The sequence below is a fragment of the Cavia porcellus genome, unplaced genomic scaffold (genome assembly GCF_034190915.1).
Source record: "Cavia porcellus strain 051 isolate PalLab524CR breed Dunkin Hartley unplaced genomic scaffold, mCavPor4.1 scaffold_17, whole genome shotgun sequence".
Taxonomy (NCBI): Eukaryota; Metazoa; Chordata; class Mammalia; order Rodentia; family Caviidae; genus Cavia; species Cavia porcellus.
Genome location: NW_026947500.1, coordinates 69,870,493 through 69,887,647, shown reverse-complemented (window position 1 = coordinate 69,887,647; position 17,155 = coordinate 69,870,493). Strand labels below are relative to the sequence as shown.

Below are 17,155 nucleotides of genomic sequence, written 5' to 3'. Positions count from 1 at the left end.
ATCCTCCTGCCTCAGCCTCCGGAGAGCTGGGATTACAGGCATGAGCCACCATGCCCGGCTCTGTTTTGTATTTTAAAACAAGATCTTGTTCAGTTTCCTGGGCTTGTTGCTATGCACTCTAGATACAAGTATTTCTAATCCCATGCTTTTAATTCCTGTGTGACCTTACCTCATTCTCATTCTTGGGTCTCCTCATGAGCCTGTGTTTCCCACCTTGGCTTGGCCTAAACATCCAGCATGTGTGTCCCTTGTGTCTCTGGGTTGTATAGGTTCCTGAAAATGGGCCCCTGGAGATGCATGTTCAGCTGGCCTCCAGGTGGACTTCACGCTGGTCCCCGAGCCTCATTATGTTCTCTGCACTCTTCCAAGTCCAGTCTGGCAGCTGCAATGTTCCGGTCACCACATATCACAGGCAACTCAGCCTGCTGCGACTGGTGGCCTCAGGGCCTTTGCACCTGCTCTGCGCTCTGCCGCTGAGCCCTACTGGCTTCTCACCCTTCAGGTCACTCCTCACTATGTCACTCCCTGGCCTCAGGGACACCCCAGTCCCTCTGTGCGCACCCGTCCTCTTAGCTCCACTTAGGATTCGGGTCCAGCTGGAGCTGGGGTGAGGGCTATCTCCCCTTGTGGGTCAAAGAGCAGAGACCTCGCATCTACTTTGGGGCTGGAGCCAGGGCTACAGGAGGGACCCCAGGGCTGGGACCCCAATCCTGCCTCTTCCTGGCTGTGTGTTCCCAGGCAGCTCGCCTTCCCGGAGGCCCCGAAGGATTTGCAATCGGGTCCGGCCCAGGCGGTTGCGGCAGCTGCCTGGACTGGGCCCAGTTCTGGCCGGGCGCTCTTCCTGCTGGGACGCCGGCCTGGCTCTCCGTGTCCCGCCAGCTCCGCTGGCCGCAGTTCCAGGCCGCTAATGCGAGCCATGTGCTCTGGACGCCGGCCCGCCCCTCCCTCGTGCTCCCCGTTCCCACGCCCCCCCCCCGCCCCGCGTGTCCGAGCAGGCGTGGGTGGCCCCGCGGGGCTGCCGCGTGGGAACCTCGGTGTCTGCGGGTGTTTTTCCACGACTCCCAGCCTCAAGCCTAAGCCGGCTCGGGTGACAGCGATTCAGCGAGACCCTCGTGTCCGAATGAAACATATAAAGGGCCAGAGATGCAGCTCAGCAGCAGAGACCGCCCTGCCTCAGCCTCCGCGTGCGGGAGTCCGAACCCGGACTGGGGGCAGGAAAGGATGTGAGTGTGTGTGTGACTGTATTGTGAATGGCACTGTTTGTGAATTGACTACTGTGTGTGTGTGTGTGTGCAAGGCCTGCACTGTTTTCGTGTGACCCCCTGTAGCTCGAGGTGTGTACGGATTTGTGGATGCGGAATCGGTGTCGGGGCGGGTGGCCGATCAGAGGCTCAGTCTGTGCGACCCCGAGAGTCACCGGGGCCTCCTTCAGAGACTGGGGGAGCCGAGCACGATCTCCCCCAGAGGTGGCCGACAGAGGCTCCCTGGCTGACAGCCCTGTCTCGGGCTCTGTGTCGCGCCCTTCACGGTGTGGCCGTGAGTTCTGACCGCTGAGCCTCGGTTTCTCCATCCGAGGATGGAGGGGAAGCAGCTGCTGTGGTGCCTGGCCCCGGTGACCGGGAACCCCGGCATCCTTGGGCAGCTCAGCTCTGCGGGACAGGTTGTGCGTGGTGTCTGGGAGCCCCTGGGGGCACGGAGCCCACGTACCCACTTGGGTTAGATGCCTGTAACCCCAGCACTCTGGAGGCCGAGGCAGGAGGATTCTGCTACCTCAAGGCCAGCCTGGGTTACACAGTGAGCTCCTACAACAACTACAACAACAAAACCGAAAACGGGGCTGGAGATTTAGCTCAGTGGCAAAATGCCTGCCGTGGGAGTGTGAGGTTGTGAGTTTGATTCCAGGCACAAACAAAACAAGACAAAACCAAAAACAAGAGCCAAGGAAAGAAGGAAAAAAACCAGAAGGAAACCCTTCAGTACACCACTGCCAAGGCTGGGGGGGGTCCTCAGCCACACAGAACTGCCACGCCTGCCCCTCATAGCTGGGTGACCCCGGGGACGTCACTTAGCCTCTCTGAGATTCAAACTTTTCCCCCTCAGACTGCATTTTGAACCCAGATCTTCACACTGAGCTACACCCCAGCCCGTTTTTTTCCTTTTTAACTTTGCCATAGGGTCTTACTTAGTTACGAAGTTGCCCAGGCTGGGCTGGAATTTATGATTCTCCTGCCTCAGCCTCCCAGAGTGCTATCAAACTTTTCATGCTTAAATCAGGGAGAATAATCCCTACCTCCAGTGGCCACAAGCATTCCAGAATGCAGTGCGGAAGACAGTGCTTGGCCCTGGGCTGGGGTTTAGCTGGAGTTCCAGGGGTAGGGTGGCGATTATTATTAAAGAGCTGATTGCCAGGGGCTGGGGGTGTGCTCTGGGGTACAGAGACTGCTTGGCCCACAGGATGCTGGGGTTTGAGCCTCAGCATGAAAGAAAGAAATAAAAGAAAAAAGAGAAAAGCAAAGGACAGAAAGAAAGGAAGAGAAAGTTAGGAAGGGAAAACAGGAAGGAGGAGAGAAAGGAAGAAAAAACTCCTAAGAAGTGGTGAGAGTCTTTAAGAGACGGCGCCTACACGTCCAGCAGCAGAGGGATGGATGGAGAAATGTCATATTTACACACCGTGGAGTATTACTGTGCCATAAAGAAGGATGATCTGCAGCCATTTGCAGGAAAATAAACCAGACACACCAGCCCAAGCCTCGCATTCTTTCTCTTCTATGAAAAACCCAAACTATAAATAAACAGAAGTGGGGAAGGAGACCAAGAAATGGAGGGAGGAGAGGGGAAGGAGGAGGCAAATAAAAACAACTGAGATGTGTTACGAGCATGTTCCCGGGAGGGACGCGATCCCTGTGTACCCCGAACACAAGCTCAGAAACAAGTACAAATGGGAAAGGCTGACGTGGGGCACTGGGAGAGGTGGCCGGCCCCATGCCTGTGCCTCTTGGAAGGGATGAACGTAGCTCCCGTTAAAGGGGCCCTGGCTGGTTCCCACCAGAGCGTTCCCACGACAGCGCACTGCCCCGGAACCCTGCAGCTTCTGGCCTCGTCCCCCAGGGCCCCGTCACCGGATGCTGTTTGTCGTGAGGTCCCTGCCAGAGTCGAGCGGAAGCGGATCATTTGGTTTTGTTTTCGTTTTTTATTTTATTTTTGTATCACTCCACCCCTCGTGCATGGACATAACACGTCGTAAATCTCTCTTCGTTCAATTCCCCTCTTCTCCGTCGTTATTCTTAATTATCGGAACCATGAGCTATTAAACCTCTTTTCTTTATACAGGGCCCGGCGTCAGGTGTTTTGTTATAGTAACAGAAAATAGAGTGACGCACTAGAGAACGTGGTACTTTCAGATTGATGGAAGACTGAAGGATCACGATGGGGCTGCAGTTTAGATCTTCAGGAAGAGCTGCTGTGGGGAACTGCAGGATCCAGGAGCAAATGCCTCTTTGATTAGCAGGAATGAGGGGGAATCACCTTCCGGAAACAGCGGACACCTGGCCTGGCATGGTGGCGCACACCTGTAATCTCAGCACGTGGGAGGCTGAGGCAGGAGCATTCCTGGGAGTTCAAGGCCAGCCTGGGCTACGTAGTGAATTCAAGCTGGAACTATATAGTGAGACTCGTGTCAAAGAAAAATAACAACAAAACAACAAAAAATACATCACTGTAAGGGGTGCACAAAATGTACACATGCACATACGGAATATTGTTCAGACAAGAGCAAACATCTGACGCATAAGGTGGATGAAGCTTGAAAACATTATGCTGAGTGAAAGAAGCCAGACCGAAAAAGGGCAAACACTGCATAATTTCACCCACAGAAGTGTTTATAGCAGACAGAAAGCGGATTAGAGGTCACCGGGGCCTGGGAGGGCGGGAGAGTGCAGAGTGACTGCTCAAAGGCCGCAGCCCTCCTGGGTAACCATGACCGAGTTCTAGGAAGAGTCCTGTGGTTACACCACAGGGAAAAAGCCATGAACACCACTGAACTGCAGGTTTAAAAACGGTTAAGCCAGGCCCGTGATGCATGCTGGGAGTCCCAGCCCTCTGGGTGCCCGTAGCAGGAGACTGGCAAGTTCAAGGCCAGCCTGGGCTCTGCAGCCAGAGCTTGTCTCAAAACACAAACCAAAAAAAGTCGGGGCGATACTGGTGATTAAAAATAGGGAAGGCCTGCAAGGAAAGCTGTGTCCACCACTGTGTGTTCACCAGCTGTCTTCACCACCACAGTAGAAAGATGATTTGTACGCAGAGTCCCTGTTCCTAACTGGAAAGAGCCTCCTCTGCGGAAAGAAGTCTAGCTGCAAGGGAGTCTGGTAACAGCTTCAGCTCTGCAGATCCTGCAAAATAGAAACATGCACAACAGGTTGCGATGTGCTGCGAACCAACCCAGCACCTTCTGATCTTGTTTGTGTAACCTTCTTCCCCTCCTTTGGTGGTCAAAATTCCCATTTCCAGGCCAACATAGGCTGACCCAGATCAGCTCCCCTCTGCACCCAGCAGGATGAGCCACCAGTCAGATGTGGCCGAGCCGCATTCCCCAGAACCTGTGACGTGTGCAGGATGGGCCTATGACTTGGGGTGGCTCATCGAGTTTTCATTTTCCAAACTCCTTTTTTGCTGATGTTGTGAGCTGGGAAGATGAAAATTTCTGAGAACCAAACTTGTCAACGTTTGGCTAAAAGGAACCTTCCCAGAGGACAGAGACAAAATAAGACAGAAATTGTATAACAGCAACCCCGGATCCAGCTAAGTGTGAATTCCATTACCTCTGGATTGATTTTAGACAGGCCTCACTTTGTAGCCCAGGCTGGCCTCAAACTGTTCACAGAGATTCTCCTGCCTCAGCCTCCTGCGGGCTGGGATTACAGGTGTGTGCCACTGTGCACGGCCTATTCTTTTCCTCTTCAGCCAGTTCAAGTCAGATTCCTGCAGCTGCTACACCCTAAACAGTAGAGGGATATGGATGGTTCGGCAAGACCAAAGACACGTGTGGATATGCAAGATACAGATTCGATATTCACACATTTCTCATCATTTTCTCTCGTAGGCCACGTACGGGGTGTGAAAAAACAAAATCTGGGCTGTGTGCCTCTCTGGCTGAGGACAGGAAGTGGTCACAGAACAGAAGCAGCCAGTGACAAAGCACCAACTAGAAAATCCCCGTGGCCAGACGCTGAGATCCGGCATCCCTCCAACCTGCTCCTCACATGCTGTCCGAGGGACCGGGGTCCGGCGCCAGCCTTTGAGCCACCTAGGCCTTCAGTTTTTGTCCTGTGAGAGCTGAGAGAATCTTATCCAGACCCCTATTCGACGATGGACCACAGTGCTGACCTTGAAAGTGATACCCAGGACAACGATTGTGACCTTGACCACACTGTGACCCGATGATAATTTTGACCACAGCACGGACAGTCCACTGCCCAAGGGCAGCTCAGGAAAGTGACCCCAGACGGTGCTCCTGACTGTGACTGTGACATCGACCGCAGCACACCCAGAGGTGGCCCCCGACGCCCGCAGTGCCGGCCCCGGACAGGCCACTGAGGGCAGCGTGGACCACATTCACCAGGAGACTGGCCTCGCCACTGACCAGAGGTGACGGTCACACAAACGGCATGGGATATCCTGTCCTGAGGACCACAGCCTCATGCTAGGTGGCTCAACAGAGAGACCTTCACGTGGAGAATTAATCGTAAAGTTAGTGGGTGGGTTTAAAGAGCAGATGGGAGACCAAAACTCAGGGCTGGAGCGCAAGACGCCGTCTTCCCAGTGACCCAAAGGACAGAGCAGGGAGGGGGTCAGCAGAGTCCCAGAGCTGCAGCCACCTGGTAGGAGGACAAGTCACGTGGGGAACAATCTGGGAGACTGAGACCATAAAGGAGACTCAACAGCCACTGCTGGGGACCCCCAAAGTGGAGAGAGAGGGAGAAACTCTTTGGACTAGTCCTTCTTCCTGCCTGCCAATCTCCTCCCAGACCTCCCATTGGCTGGGTCTCCCCAACGCAGAGGAGTCTGGGAAATGTAGTTTTGCATGGTTAAGGGAGCCTGGGAAATGTAGTGTACAGGTGCAGACACGGGGGACCCTGAGAATGGATTTGAGGGATGCCGATTAACACATACAACAACATACACATACAACACAGGCCGTAGCGTGGCATGACAGGGACACTCTGGGTGACCGCAGCCCCAGGGTATCCAGGTGCCCTGGAATTCCACCGGCCTATAACCTACCCCACATCTACCTGTGGCTGGGCTTGAAGATCTCTCATTTGGGACAAGAAGGTAGAGAAATGGAGGCGATGTCTTCCCAGATTCACACGCTGCCTTGGGACAACACCCTGTGGCCACTGTCACCAAGTACACTGTGGTTAGGGGCTCCGGGAGGACTGGGTGTGCTAAAGTGCACTGTTTACTTCGGACTCAGTTCGCACAGGTCTTCTAACAGAGGGACAACTCACCTGTCTGCTTGCCTGCCCCCCAAAATGTTAAATCTGATTCTGTCCTAATTTTACCTTTTTCCCTGTGCCAAGCCACTAAGCACTGTGGGGAGGTTGGGGTGACTGGGGATGCTGCTGGCATGGGAGTAGGAGGCGGAGAAAACCCCAGAGCACCCCAGAAGTCTAGCAGGACAAGTGCACCCTTCATATGCAAATGCTCCGCGTGGAGGCGGCCTGCACATTTTGATTCTCTGGGAATGCGTTCAGTCCTCTTGGGCCATTTCAATGGAGCGGCAGAGTCCCAGGTGCCTGCGGAAGGAGCTTGCCAGCTGCAGGAGGCGTGGGAAGAGCCACGTGGGAAGCCAGGCCCAAGGTGACATGCTCACCGGAGCCGGGCCGCCCATCTGGTCACCCCACCCCTTCTGAGTGTCCTCCCCTGCTCCCTGCACTTGCCACGCACTCCCAGCCCCACCCCCGTGGCCCCCACTCGTCTTGACCAGCTGTGGACTGCCTGCCCCAACTTCCAATTCCACAGGCTCTGCCTCAGTTTCCCTGTGGACTATTTAAGGAGGGGGCTACTCGTAATTTTTCTTCTTTGCTACCAGGCCTTCCTCATTTCTTTCTTTCTTTTTTTAATCATTTCTCTCCCCCGCCCCCCCCACAAGATCTCTAGTTCAGGCTGGCTCTGAACTCGCTACGGAGACCAGGCTGGCCTCTTACCGGCGGCGACCCCCCTGTCTCAGCCTCCTGAGTCGGGCCTCTCCTACCCTCTCCCTCCACCACCGCCTTGTGTTGATTCCCCCTCCCACCTCATTTCCTAGGTGGGGATCCCCCAGGAGGATGAAATTGACAGATTCCCTCCCATCTCTTTGACCTGCACCCATTAATAGTTTTGGGGTGCGATGGGTGCTGTCGGGTCTTGTTCCCGGTTCCCCCTGGCCCGGGCTGGATTCTCACTTCGCATCCCCCCCACACCCGGCTCTCCGAGCCCCCCGAACATCGGCTGGGGGCGGGGAGGTGGGCGGAGCCGATAGCGAAGGCCGAGCGCGCGAGGGGGCGGGGCGGGCGGTGGGAGGTGGGCGGGGCAAGGGGCGGGGCGGGGCCGCGCGAGGGGGAGTGGGCGGGGCAAGGGGCGGGGCGGGCGGGGCGGGATCCCGGCCGCCGGCGAGGCGGGGGAGGCGGCGGCGGAGGGTCGCCCGGTCTCGCGGGCGGGCGGGGTCGCGCCGGGTGGCGGTCCCGCGCAAGGACGCCGCTAGGGAGGGTGGGGGGGACGGAAGGCCGGGCCGGGGGCGCGTCATGTGGCCGCCCACGGTCCCCCCGCTGGTGCTGCTGCTCCTGCTGCTGCTGTGCCCAGGCCTCGCGGGACAGGTAGGGGCCCCGCGGGCAGGTGCGGGCGCGGGGGGCTGCTGGAGGGCCCGCGGGCGCAGAGGGGCCCGGGAAAACCAGATTTCGGGGTGCACGAGGCCCTTCCGCCCCCTGGAGCTGCAGGGTGTCGAGGGACAGGGGGTGATGGGGGGGAGGGGCCGCGACCCCCACCTCGACTTAGGGGAAGGGAGGGGGCCTCTCGTGCAGCCTCCAGCTGGGGTGCTTTGGGGGCGCAGCCGGATCCTGCTTTGGGATTCTTAACCCCTCCGTGACCCCGGCTCCCACACCCCGCCATCATCTGGCTGGAGCTGAATAGGATTGGGGGGAAACTTAAGGAGGCTTTGGGGTGTCGCTGACCCTTCACTCCCTCATCATGGTCGGGGTGCCCAGCTGCTCCCCCCCCACTCATTGCTGGCCTGCACCCCCGGAGTGGGGACAGGGGCGGGGCTCACGTGTGAGTGACGGATGGGTGAGCGCGAGGTGCTGGGGGGGCAGGATCACGCGCGTGTCTTTGTGTGCTAGCGGGGTGTGACGGGGTGTGCGAGTGTGTGCGCACGCGTGCAGGTGTTTGTCCAACTGCGAGTGAGTTGGGGTGTGACCAGAAGAGGTGTTTGTACGTGAGGCTGACCCTGTGTGTGACAGTGGGCAGCTGTGACCAGCTGGTGTGACACAGGGGCAGAGACCGAGTCGTGTGTGTGGCTGGTGGGCGGCGTGGCACCCGGTGAGGACCATGTTAATCCTGGTGGTGTCTGCAGACGAAGGTGTGTGTGACTGTGTCCTCGTGCCTGTGTCTACACGCCTGGGTGTTGTACAAAGAACGTGCGTGACCAGATAGCTGCCCGTCAGGGCTTCGAGGTGACCATGTGTCTTCCTGTGCCTGAGTACATGGCTTGGGAAGGGGACATGGAGGTGGGGTTGTGTGTGCAAAACCGTGTGCATCCATGCACTTGCACACGTGTGTGTGTTGGCTTCTCACACTCTTCATTCACATTCTCAGAGAAGCCTGTCTGTCTCTCTGTAGCACCCCATCTTTTGGACAGGCTTTGGGGAGTCTTCCAAATGGAGAGGGTCTGAGATGTCTTCAGCCCCTGAGAAATCTTTCCTCCTCCATCTTTGGGGGGGAATGTGCCCCCAAGTTCTCAGGTCCGCACACAGAGCCGGGATCAAAAATAACAAGGACAATAACAGTGTTCATTAAGCCGCTTCCGATATGCAGGAAGCGGTTTCAAGCTCGTACCACGCACAAATGCCTTTATCACTCTCTGTGTCCTATCAGTGGGTGCTGTGGTTTTCCTGGCTTAAGGGAAATGGGAGAAACTGAGGCACAGAAAAAAGTTAAGTCACTTGCTCAAGCCCAGACTATCAGCTCAGGAGAGACAGGGGAGCCCACAGACTCACCACCTGCTGAATAATCTGCTCCGTGGGTGTGGGCAGCGCCTGCGTAGACATCACTAGGCAGGGTTTTCAGGTGGAAACTCCAGGGCAATCAGAGGGCCTTCCCTTCCTGAGGAAGAGAAGGGGTCAGGCTGTCTGCATCCTTGGGGTGGTGATGGAGGTTAGTGTAGGTAAGAGGGTTTCCACCTGCAGCAGTGGGGCGCCCACCCGGGCATTTCTTGTGCCATCGCCTGGCGTCAGAACACACACAGTAGGTATGCAATTGATAGTGCACCAGAGAGAAGGAGAGAGACAGACAAGGCAGACAGACAGACAGGCACAAAAGACAAGAGACCAGAGTCCAAAGGAGGTGTGTGCTTGCAAAACTGCTGGGGGAAAAAAATGAATGAAGTTGAGTTTGTTTTCTAAGAAGGATCTTTAGAATTCCTCACCTGGGGATCCCCCTAGACTTCCGGTCCTGGGCCCAGGGTTGGAGGGGTGCCAGGCAGTTGGATGTGAGCCTGTTCCTGTGGGGCTGACTCAGATGCAGGACAGGCAGGGAGTTGCTGGGGGCGGGGCTAACCTGTGCCACGGTGGAGGCGGGGCTACACGGGAGACTGCGTGGGGGCGGGACTAATCAGAGCTCACTGGGCGGGGCTAGTAGCAAGTGGGCGGGGCTTGTATGGGGCACTCGGTTGGGGCGGGGCTTGTAGAGTTATGCCACTGGTTGCAGTGCCGAAGAAGGCCACCAGGGGGGCACCGCATATGGTGATAGATAAAACAAAGCTCGACCCCTGCTACGTGCACCCAGCCTGGAGCCCAGGCAAAGGGAGGGTCTGGAGCGAAGACACTCTGTCCCCTCTCTGCTCCCTTTGCCGCGTCCAGGAGGCCCCTTCCGAGTCTCCGATGGACCCTGGCTTCGCTATGTGTCTTTCTTAGACATTTATTCATCTTTTCAGTCAACAGATAGGAGGAAGCACTGGAGATAATGCCACCAGCCAGATCTTCAAATCCCTGCCCTCCTGGGGCTGACCTGGCCGAGGAGACTGACAAAAACCCAATAAATATATAATATAGTTCCACAACTGCATAAATATATAATACTGTGCAAATGGCACAACGAATCCAAATAGGAAAGGGAGATGGCGGGGCGATGGTGTGCGTGTGTGGGAGGGGCTGCGGGAGCAGGCGTGGCCAGGGAGGTTTCTGCAAGGGATGACATTTGTGGCAACCCAAATGAGAGAGGAGCCCTGGGTCTGAGAGCAGGAACAGCAAGTGCAAAGGCCCTGGGGTTAGTGAGGCCAGAGAAACCACCTAGGAACTGGTGCACCGCAGGCGAGAGCTTGGGGGTGACTGTAAAGCAGGAAGTGGGACCTGTCACCAGCGTGGGGCTTGTGCCCGGGATTCATCCCAGCTGTTCCATGGCATTTCTAAGCCCCTCTCGCAGCCTCCCTATAGGGAAGATGTCCTTACTTAGACCCCTGGAAATTCCTCCCTAAACCCTAGCTATATCTTTAGCACTGTCTGTGTTTGGGGTCAGCTCTTTTTCTGGAATCCCCATAGGATGGGAGGTATAATTCAGACACGCACCAGGACCTTTGCACGCCACGGCCTGTCTTGGACTGGAGTCCCTCCCTGTCCTCTTCCTGCTTCAATGGCACCTCCTTCCGGAAGCCCGTCCAGGCCAGCCAGCTGCAGTAGTCTACCCCAGCTCTTCCTCTCTGGTATTTTTGTTACCGCGAGGTTCCAGCATTTGTCTGCTCATTCGCTGAATCCCTGTAGAAGGGGCCTCATCGGCAGGCGCCGTCATCTCCTTGCACAGCGCACCGGCCGGGCACCGCGTAGGTGCTTGTCGCGTGTCTGGTGCGTGCTTGAATGAATGAATGAATGAATGAATGAATGGACCCTGCACATGCGCACAACGTCCCCTGTTTTGCTAAGCAGGCGCTTGCACCGCTGAGCTAAAGCCCGGCCCAAGCCGTGGGATTCTTATACAGTTGTCTCTTTTCATGTGTGGGAGATCCGTGCCACGACCTCCAGGACATGCCTGGAACCAGGGACAGACTGAACTCTGTGTTAACTGTTTTTCTTTCTTTTTTTTTTTTTCCGATGCTAGAGGTCAAACTCAGGACCTTGAACTTGCCAGACAGGCGCTGTTCCATTGGGCTGTGTATCCCAGGCCCCTGTGTTTCTCTATATGCCCTGGAAAAGCCAAACCGGGTGTGGTGTGGCTTGCCTGTGATCCCGGCACTTAGAGGCCGAGGCAGGAGGATCTTCGTGAGTTCAAGGCTAAGCCTGGACCGCATAGTGAGACTTGGTCTCAAAAAACAAAACGAAGGAAGCCCCTTCTTGTTTACTGCTACCTGAACTTCTTCACAGGGCATCACTAGTCAGGGTTCTCCAGCACCCGGGCGCCCGCTGCCGGAAGTAAATGGACTTCAGGCTTCCAGAGCAGCAGAGGTGGGCTGGACTTGGCCTGAGACTACAGAGCAAGATTGCCACCTAGTGGTGGGATTGGGGTTGTGCAGGTTGTGTGTGTGTGTGCGCGCGCGCGCGCGCGTGCCCTCTGGCCAAGATAAACACAAACAATACATTCAGTTTGAGCTCAGAATTTAAGGGCAAGGCCGAGATTAATACGATTTACTGCAATATTTTAATTCACGGTAAAATCTAGGGTAAGCAAAATATCAAAATTTTACGTAAAAGTGGATTCAACTCTGCCCCCACCGTGCAGCTCGCCCCGTTTTAACCATGGCCCGCCCTTAGTGTGGCTGTCGTGTCTGGTATGTGGAGACGTGTGCACAGTCAGGGACCACGCACAGATGCGTCTCGGTGTCCACGGGAGCGGCGTGCGGGGACCTCTGCCCACCCACTGCCCGTGTGCACGCCTTCGTGTAAGACGTGTGACATTTGCACTGATTCTGGTGCGCCCTCCCGCAACTTTAAACGTCATCCCTGGATAACTTAGGGTACTTCATTAATGCCACCACTATGGAGAGAGCTGTTCTGTTGTATCGCTTAGGAAATAACAGTAAGAAACATCTTAGCTCGTGTTTTTGTGGCTGGGTGTGGTGGCGCATGCCTGTTATCCGCGTACTCTGGGAGGCTGAGGCAGGAGGACTGCCAAGTTCGAGCCCCGCCTGGGCAAGTTAACAGCATAGCAAGAGCCTGTCTCTAAATAAAAACAAATTAAAAAGCTCATTGTGAAGGCTCTGGGTTCAATCCCCTACCCTTTTTTTTTTTTTTTTTTTTTTTTTTTTGTATCTGTGCTTCATTGAATTTGTGAATTTGGATTCCAGGGTCAAGCCAGGCGCAGGCACACACGATGTACATCCCCGTGACGTGGACAGACGGATGGTGTTTCATGACTGCGTGCGCTCGCGAATTCATTTGGAAAACATTCGCTGGGCGCAGCTGTGTTTTGAGCGTTAGGCCCCGAGGGCCGCGTGGCGGTTGATTTGAGGGGACCGAGTGTGAGATTTAACTCCTGGAGGGGGCGAGCTTGGCCGTGTTGGGGAGGAGGGTGCCGTGATGGGGGCAGATTCCTCTTCCATTTTGGGGGAGCAAAGCACTGCGCGTCTTCACGCCTCACTGACACACACTCCTCGCCCTGACTGGTGGCGCAAGCAGGCTGAGGCAGGAGGGTCGCTGTGAGCGCCAGGCCAGCCTGGGCTGCATAGTGAGACCCGCCTCAAAACAAAAAGGAGGAGGAGGAGGGGGAAGGGGAGGAGATGGAGGAGGAGGAGGAGGAGAATGAAATTCTAGACCCTGACAACCTGAGGAAGGCCAGGTTTAGCTGAAGTCTCAGTCCTTGCACGGTGGGTAGCAGGTCGGAAGGGTCAGCTGTTGGCCTCACAGCTCCCAACAGACCAGAACAGAGGGGGAGGGGAAGTGGGAGGAGCTAAGGCACCAGGCCCCGCCCCAGGCCCCGCCCCAGCCCCTCCCAGCGGACGTCACCACGCAGCCCTGCCCGGAGCAGAGCAGGCCTGGGAGGGACAGAGACCCCCACAGGCAGCTGCGGGAACCCTCCCTATCCTGGGCACTTCTCACCTAAGTCCCCCTTAGAAAGAACCCCGAGGGCAGAGCCAGCCAGGCCTTGGAGGAAAGGGCATTAGCACTAATTTGTCCGTTTGTTTTGTGTAGTACCGGGAATTGAGCCCAGGGCCTTTGCACCGAGCCACAGCCCAGCCCTTTTATTTTGAGACCAGGTTGTGCTGAGTCTCCTCCATATGGCCCAGGCCAAGCTCAGACTTGGAACCCTCCTGCCTCAGCCTCCCACAGTACCTGACCACACCTGCCTGAACCCTGGCTTTCAAGCCCCGAGGGAGCCCCAGTTAGTGTTAAGAAACACAAGGGCATGTCCACGAGGCGCCAGGATTCTGTTTCTGATTTCTCTCATGATTCCTATGAGAAAGACTCTGAGCCGGGCGTGGTGGCGCACACCTGCCATCCTGGCCTGTAAGAGGCTGAGGCAGGAGGATTGCAAGTTCCAGGCTGGCCCGGACGACATCACCGGTGCTGTCATGGAATAATAGATACAAAGGGCTGGTGTGTGTGTGTGGGGGGGGTGGAGGCCACGAGGAGACTGTCCCTGGGTTCAGTCCCCAATACCAAAACACGGAGAAAGGGAAGGAAAGGGTGGAGGAGAGGTGGCCCGCGTGGAGAGGCTCGTGTGCAATCCTGGAGGCAGATCAGCAGACAAGTGGTTTAATTTGCAAAATGTCAGGAGTCAAGCGGGCTTGCAGAGAGGCAGCTTCCCAACCGGCCCTCGAGGGAGGTGCAGAGGTCCGGCGGCCCCCGCCGAAGCCGCGGGCTTGAGAGATGGGCAGCCGGGCGCGGTGGGCTCAGGGAACAGGGCGCAGGTGCCAGGCGAGCTTGGGAGAGGGAGGAGCTGTGATCGGGCTGCAGAGGCCCTGGACGCTGGGTTACGGGCTTTAGAATTTCCTGAGCTGCCTGCAGAGGCCATTTGTGTGTTTGCCTGTATGTGTTTAAGTTTAAAAGAAGGTTTAAAAAAGCATAGCCATGCATGACGGGTCAGCCCTAACCCTTAAGCTACTTGGGAGGCTGAGGCAGGAGGATCTTGAGTTTTAAGCCCAGCCTGGGCAACCTAACGAGACCTTATGTCAAAATGAACTTTAAAAGGCGGAAGTTGTAGGTCAGTGGTAGCGCGTGTGCCTGACGAGTGTAAGGCCCCAGGTTCAATTCCTTTTGCTGTTAACTTTTTAAAAATCCGAGGTAAAATACAGGTAATATCAAAAGTACCATTTTAACGGTTTTGAAGTGTTTGGCTCAGGCCAGGTGTGGCCGTGCGTGCCTGTGATTCCTGCACTCTGGGAGGCCGAGACAGGAGGATTAGGAGTTCAAGTCCGGCCTAGGGACATCAGCGATTTAGTGAGCTCCTACCTCAAAGCAGACAAAGGGCTGGGGTTGTAGTGCAGTGCAAAGGCCCTGGGTTCAGCCCCTAGTACCACACACACACGCACACACACACACACACTCACACACACAGGTGTACAGGTCAGTGATGTTAGGAAAACTCAGTGTTGTGTGGCCAATACCTGGAACTCCTCGTGTGCAAAACAAATCCCCAGCCCCCTGCACTCACCCTTCTACTTTCTTTTTTAAAAAATTTATTTTTTGAGAGAGGGTCTCGCTATGTCGTTTGGCTGGTTAAATTCACTGTGTAGCCCGGGCTTGCCTCAAACTCACGCTGATCCTCCCGCCTCAGCCTCCAGGGTGTCAGGATGATGGATGTACATGCACCACCCTCCTGGCTACGTGGGGCCGTCAGCTTCCATTTTCTGATGATTAATAGTTAACATTATGCATTGTCTGCCCCTTTACTGACCACCCGGAGAAAAACCTCTTGTGAGGGTTTTTTCTCTCTTAGCCTGACTCCATTAATTAAATTAATGAATTAGTGAATTAACCATAAACTCAAACAGGGCCTTTGCCCTGAGCTACAGCTCCAGCTGCTCTGTTTTTAATTTTTTTTTCATTTCGAGGAAAGGTCTCACTAAATCATTAATGCTGGGCTGCAGTTTGGGATACTCCTGCCTCAGCCTCCCAAGCAGCTAGAATTTACAAGTACTCACCAGTGCACCTAGTAAAAACGCTTAATTGTGACACGGTTCAAATCCTAGCTTTTCCTCTCGGGGTTCCTGCTTGGGGGGCCCTGTTTTGGAACGCTTGGCTGCCCTAGCGTACTGAGGATGATCTGTGTTTTCTTCTTGAAGCTGCTCTTTTGTCCACCCGGAATCAGCCTCTCTGTACGGTGTGACGTAGGGATCGATCATCTTCCCCCTGTGAATTTGTCCAACGGTTCAGCCTGATGGAGACGCCGGGTGCTGGGGGGGGGGGATTTTCTTAGCATCTCTGTGCCTGAGTTTCCTCCTTTTAAAAAATAGGACTTTTTTTTTTTAAAAAAAGGGGAATTATAATCTTAGCCATTGGACAGTGGTGGTTAAATGGGTTACGACGATCTATATCTCGCTGGAAATTGTGCCTGGCACGCGATAAATACTTAATACACCTTAGCAATTATTGATATCATTCTGACGGTTAGGAATCATTTCCTCCTGGGAATTTGCAGTGAGTGAAGAAACCCATTTCTTGCAGTAGCTCACAGCACGCAGCTTGGAGTGCCGGTGACAGAGCGGAGGGGACACTCTGAGGAGCTATTTCTGCAGCGGGATCAGCTGGTTTCGGTGGCAGTTTGGATCCAGGGGTGGGGAGGCAGGAGGAAGAGTGGAAGGACAGAATCCAGATTCTGACTGTGGGCGTCTTGCAGCCGGGGTTTGGCAGAAGCTGTGGTGTCTCTGGTGTGGAAGGAGGTGCTTATTTGCAAAGAGGAGCTGACAGGGAACGTGTCAGAGTGTTCCTTCGTCTTTGATGGTTTCCTAGAGCTGGCGTGGTGGTGCACGCCTGTAACCCAGGACTCAGGAGGCTGAGACAGGAGGATCAGCGGGAACTCGAGGCCAGCCTGGGCTGCAGAGCGAGACCCCGTCTCAACCAAAACAAAACAAAACGCTTCACGGAGGTCAGGTTTAAATCCTATCAAACCACTCCTTTAATGGCGTGACTCAATGATTTTTCATACTTTGCAGAGTTACACTCCCCAGCCCAGTTTTAGGGCGCCCCTTCCCCCCAAGTTCCCTTCCCCTATTTACATTCAGTCCACTGCCAATGGCCGTCTCAGGCGATCACTAATCTACTTTCTGTCTGTATTGATTTGCCTTTTCTGGACATTTGATATAAATGGAATCATAAAACATGTGACCTTTTCTGTCTGGCTTCTTTTCCTTAGCAAAATATTGTTGAGGCTCCTCCACGCCACAGCGTCTATCCACAGACGCCTCCTTTTCGTGGCTGAAAGATTCCACTGCATCCACGACAGTTAGTCGGTTTACCCACCCAGCCAGCGATTTGTGTTTGGTTTCATTCATGATGCGAAATGCCCCTGTGAATATCCATGTACACATCTTGCCTTGGACAAATGCTTTTGTTTCTCTTCAGTAGCTGGAGTTGTAGGGGTTCTTTTTTTTTCATTTTGAGACAGGGTCTCACTATCTATTTCTGGTTGGCCACGGGTAGCCCAGGGAGGCCTCAAACTCACGATGATCCTCCTGCCTCAGCCTCTGGCTAGAACTGTTGGATCTTTTGATAAATTTATCTTTCACTTAAGAATTGTTAAGTTGCTTCTCAAAGTTGTTGCAAACTTTCCTGTTCCCAGTTATTAGTAATATTCTTGCCGGCATAGTGGTGCATTCCTGTCATCCCAGCACTCAGGAGGCTGAGGCAGGAGGATTGCTTTGAGTTCAAGGCCAGCCTGAGCTACGTAGCAAGACTGTCTCAAAACAAACAACAGCAACAAAACCCGAAAGACAAAAATGAACAGACAAAACCCCAACATTCTTAACACCAGTAGACCT

The 17,155-nt window shown here is 54.9% G+C and overlaps 1 protein-coding gene across 1 annotated transcript in view; it reads left to right on the top strand.

The window, feature by feature from the left end:
- The first annotated feature begins 7,699 nt into the window (after nucleotides 1-7,699).
- The window catches only part of Olfm2 (olfactomedin 2), a 52,270-nt gene continuing 42,814 nt past the window's right edge, over nucleotides 7,700-17,155 (top strand). Inside the window, exon 1 of the mRNA XM_013155781.2 lies at nucleotides 7,700-7,853. Coding sequence (XP_013011235.2) covers nucleotides 7,782-7,853 — 72 coding nt within the window. The 5' untranslated portion in view covers nucleotides 7,700-7,781. The remainder of the gene's footprint in view (nucleotides 7,854-17,155) is intronic.